The sequence below is a fragment of the Penaeus monodon genome, chromosome 7, assembly GCF_015228065.2.
Source record: "Penaeus monodon isolate SGIC_2016 chromosome 7, NSTDA_Pmon_1, whole genome shotgun sequence".
NCBI classification, from domain to species: Eukaryota; Metazoa; Arthropoda; class Malacostraca; order Decapoda; family Penaeidae; genus Penaeus; species Penaeus monodon.
Genome location: NC_051392.1, coordinates 41,962,980 through 41,967,979, shown reverse-complemented (window position 1 = coordinate 41,967,979; position 5,000 = coordinate 41,962,980). Strand labels below are relative to the sequence as shown.

General features: G+C 41.1%; 1 protein-coding gene across 1 annotated transcript in view; it reads right to left on the bottom strand.

Moving 5' to 3' along the window:
• Positions 1 to 2,682: 2,682 nt before the first annotated feature.
• LOC119575659 (nuclear pore complex protein Nup93-like) overlaps positions 2,683 to 5,000 on the bottom strand; it is a gene marked incomplete at its 5' end in the record, with an annotated part of 42,274 nt that continues 39,956 nt past the window's right edge. Inside the window, 5 exon segments of the mRNA XM_037923289.1 lie at positions 2,683 to 3,017; positions 3,116 to 3,218; positions 3,461 to 3,700; positions 3,954 to 4,046; positions 4,397 to 4,538. Of these exon segments, the coding sequence (XP_037779217.1) occupies positions 2,683 to 3,017; positions 3,116 to 3,218; positions 3,461 to 3,700; positions 3,954 to 4,046; positions 4,397 to 4,538 (913 nt within the window).

Genomic DNA, 5,000 nt, shown 5'->3' with positions numbered 1-5,000 from the left:
GGAAGGAAAGACTACAGCAAAACCAGCGCCAGAGAGGGATTTGGAGCCATCTATATAAACGTTAGTACTGGAAGAATGGGTAGAGGCATGGTTAAGAAAAAGAAGGATAGAAGGGGGGGGCTGATTTTAGTGTATCAGGGAAAACAGTGCATCACATACGAGAGGAAGGTATAAGCCAAGGTGGGTATTTCTGGGTAGAAAAAGGTAGAGGCCGGAGGTGAAGATAGGGTGAATGGGAGAGAAGTGCATCCATCCGGACAGAGAAAGGAGTCGGTAGGCGTGGAGAGGAGGTAAAGTTGGGAGAAGGGATTGAGGGACATTTAGTTTAGAGAGAGAGAATTGATGGAAACGCGCATAGCTCCGGAGCTATAGAAGGGCACAGCATCGAGAGAGGGAAGGTAGGCCTGATTCAAGGTATAGGCTCTCAACCGGAGAGGAACGGAAGGCGCCTAGGGATAAGCGTAGACAACAGTGGTGGATAGCATCAAAGTGAGCAAGAAGAGAGGTAGAGACCGAGGAATGGATATGACAGCCATAGTCAAGAGTGGAGAGACGGAGGAGAGTTTTGCTGTCTGAACCCCAGAATATATGAGAGAGTCTGTAGAAGTCGGAGGTGGCGGTGAGTTTTCTCTTCGATGTAGAGGATGTGGTCTCTCCAGGAAAGTTTGGAGTCAAAAATGACTCTGAGGAATTTGCCTGAGGAGCGGAAGTGGAGAGGGGTATCACATACAGAGAGTGGAGGTTGGGGACCTATACGTGATCGAGAAAAAAGGATGGAGAAGGATCTGGAGGTGGAAAAGCGGAAGCCATGGCCAGTGGCCCAGGAAGAAACAGTACAGATATTGCAGACTGGATTAGATGACAGAGAGTAGGTACAGAGGGGCCCAGTGTATAGATGATAAAATCATCTACATACAGGGAGGATCGGATACCTGGTGGCAATGCCGAAATTAAGCCTTTTCCAGGTCGAAGAAAACTGCTAGTACTGAATTATGGCGTGCAAAGGCATGTTATGTAATTTTCTAACTGAGCTTAGAGTACAACGGAATCCAAATTGGGAGAAGATAGAAGATTGTTGGATTCAAGTTACCATTAGTCGTAGATTGACCATTTTTTCTAGTAACTTATACAAGTAGCTAGTCAGAGCAATGGGCCGATAGTCTTGAGGGAGGATGCCAGATTTATTGGGTTTAAGGAAAGGTAGAATAAGAACTTCGAGGCAGTAAGGAGGAAAAGTTCCAGTCGTACAAATATTGTTAAAGATTGTCAGTAGGAAGGATAAGGAGATAGATGGAAGATATCGTAGCATACGGTAATGAATGCCGTCAGGGCCCTCATGTGTATTGCGGAATAAATGTAAGGCAGAAAGGAGCTCAGTAGAGAAGGTAGCATTGTAGGGTTCTCTAGAGGTTAAGGAGGAGATAGGAGTGTGTCCCTTGGCTGTTTTAATGGAATGGAATTGGGAAGAAAGGCGAAAGCCACTACTGACCTGGCTTAAATATGCAACTAGTTTAGTAGTAACTTGTAAAGGTTCAGAAATGAGAGTGTTACCGAAGTGAAGGGCTGGGGCAAGATGATAGTTTATAGATTCTACGCCATACTGTAGAAACAGGTGCAGAGGAGGTAATTGTGAAGACATAATTTTTACAGCTGGTTTTAACTGATTGTGCAACATGGTTGAGCTGATTTTTTTTTTTTTTAATAAAAGCTGATGTTTGGCTGGGGGTATTTCACCTGTAGCGATAACTACTCCAATCGAAATGCTTTGGAGCATTCATTGTTCCACCTTGGAACACATTTTGATGCGCATGGCCGAGAAGTTCGGAGAACGGCTGTGAAGGCTTCACTTAGGATAGTAATTGTGAAACAGGAAAGCACGTCTGATGTGGAAGCGAAGGAAGATGGAGGAAGAGGGAGAGTACTGAAAGAGGTAAAAGTACGCCAGTCTGCTCTACCGAAGCACCGGCGTGGAGGGTTGGATCAGAACTGATCAATGAAAGTCCAGATGAAGGGAAAGGGAGCAAAGAGAAAGGTCAGGGCATGAAAAGGTTTGAGTGTACATGTCAAAATGGGTGGGGCGATCGAGTTGGGAAGGATAAAGTCAGTGTTAGAAATAAACGTCCTCAGGAAGTAGTGGTAGAGTCAACCAGAGTGTGGAGACAGTTGAAATCGCCGACTATAAGGAATGGTGGTTGAAATTGAGAAAGTAAAGTTTCGAAGGCATTAAAGTCAATGGGAAGAAGAGAAATGTAGAAGAGTCACTGTGAATCAGTCAACGGGTGATAACGGTTGAGATGGATGTCTGAGAAGCAGGAGGTGGAGTACCTAGGGATTGAAGTAGGGGATCGGAGGAAGAGGGTGAAGGTGTAGTATCAGGAGGTTCACCACGGAAGGTGGGACCAGGGGAAGGAGGTGTAGGTGTAGTACCAGGAAGTTCATCAGAGGTGTGATCCGGGGAATGATATTTTGACAAAAGCGATTCACATGTGTATCTAGGAGGGAGTGGTAGAGTCATTGTGGATCAATCAACGGGCAATAACGGTAGAGATTGATGTCTGAGAAGGGGGACAGGGTAGATAGTGCATTATTATCGCAGTAAGGGTATTATTATCCTAGGAAGGGTATTATTATAGTAGGGGGCTGTTGAGGGAATCACAAAAAAATCTGTCCCATTTTACTGGGTTAAATAGGATACTCAAAAGGTTTGTAGAAGTGGGCATTGTAGAGGGGTGAAGGAGGGAGTGGTGTGGATTGAGACAGTGCTGTGTGGGGATAAGGACAATAGGGCTGAAGAGTTGTAATAAGAGAGGAAGAAGTAGAAAATGGAGACGATTGTGCAGGAGGGTTGGAGGATACTGGGAGTGAGGTATCTTTTGAAGTTATAACCTGGATAGATGATACGGGATGGGTCAAGTTGATAGCTTGTGCTGACCAGGGGGTGTAGTAGTAGTGGTCAGAGCCGTGATCAAAGGAAAACCATAGGAGTCGGTAAACCATAGGTGTTTGATTCAGAGAGGCTATTTCATAAAGAGGCAAGCCTCAGTGCCCTAATAAGACTATACGGTGTATTGGTCATCATGAAATGTGAAAAGACAATCTCTACATGCAGTAATACAAATGCATGCCACCCGGACCTCACTTCCATGTGAGGCCACTCCAGCAACCCTTGACTCCACTTCATCCCGACTCAGGGCAATAATACGTAACTTCTTCAGCACCTGTGGGATGAGGAAGGCAAAAGTCAGGGTAGCAAGGATATGTAACTCCTGTTATCATAACTTTTTAATTATTTAATATAAGCATGGTACATAGTACATGCTTACCGCGATGACACAATGACAGAGAAAATAAGTGAGAGTGAGAGTGAGTTGATTTCTGAACATCCTTTTAAAGTCTACATATCAAAATAAAGTTAAATTTTATATAATTCTGGCTAAGATCACATCACCACCTAACCCACCTCCAAAGCATCTGTGAACCTTTCTTTGTGATAAAAATCAAAGAAAGTGGCCAAGTCCAAAAGCAAGTGGAGTGTTGCGGCATTGTTTGGAAGAGTATTGTGACCATGCGTTTTGAACCGGATGGCCACAGCTGTTGCTAGCTCCAGTACACGCACACGCTGGCTGCCAGCCCCTCCTTCTGGTTGGTACACAACCTGACTCAGTAGCTGATTCAGAAGTGCTACAACTTTGTCATGATTCTGAAAAAAGGATGTATAGAATTACTTTAAGTATTTTTTAAATGGATTTTATCTCCAACTTTTGTTCATGACACACTTAGCAATTCACTATAAAACTAGATTTTATTTATCTGCCATACACTGGAAGTTGGTTAAATCATACTGGTAAATAATAAATAAATAAATAAAACTGTAACATCTATCACAAAAATTAAGTTACTATAAAATTTCAAATTATCTTATTAATAGTATTAATTAATCTCAGTTAAATTACCTTGGCCAGATCATAAAGCTTGATGGCATCTTCGTAGAGTCCCTTCTTTTCCGAGTCTTGTGCAACCATCTCTGTCACTTCACTAACATCTACCTACAATATATGAAAGGAAAAGAAAGAAAAACCTGAAAACCTTTATACATGTCTGCAAGTGAAAGAAAATGGATATCAATTCCAAGTGAAACAAGATATATTTGTATGACACCAAAAATATTTCAATCCTCCCAGGATTCGCATTTGAGGGCAGAGAAATTTCTTTACAGTTTCTCACATACACTCACATATGTACTCTCTCTCTCACTAACACAAACACACACATGTACTCTCACTCACTCACTCACACTTACACTCACATATGCAAGCAAAAAAAAAAAAAAAAAAAAAAAAAAAAAAAAAAAAAAAAAAAAAAAAAGGTAAAAAGCAGACACCTTAAGTGTATTCACCTTGAATTTATCAATAACCCCGGGAGTGCGACGCCCATCTGGTTCCAGGCGTCCCAGAAGCATGTCAAACTCACGGGACTGCAAGACTAGCTGACTGATGCAGCCTGCAAAAACATTCTCCCCATTCTTTCCTTTCAGAGCTCTGAAAAAATACCAATATAAAAAATAGTTTTTGGTTATCGTCTTATGCCAGATAAGCCTGCAAAAAAAAGCAGATAGAAAACTTAACATATTCAGCCAAACAATTGACATTGCAAATATGTGCCCTGTTCTGACAGGGCACATTTATATATACATGTATACATATATACATATATATATGCATACATATATATACATACATATATATGTGTATATACATACATATATGTGTATGTAAGTATATAAGTGTACATATGTATATATATGTATATACATATATGTATCTGCATATATATGTGTATATATATAAATGTGTATTTATATGTATTTTATTTTATTTATTTTTTTTATTATTATTATTTTTTTTAACGGTAGGTTCATGTTTGAGCCGCTGTGGTCACAGCATAATATTTAGGGTCCTCAGTTCCTTTCCACGGAGAGTGCCGGTGTTACTTTTTAGGTA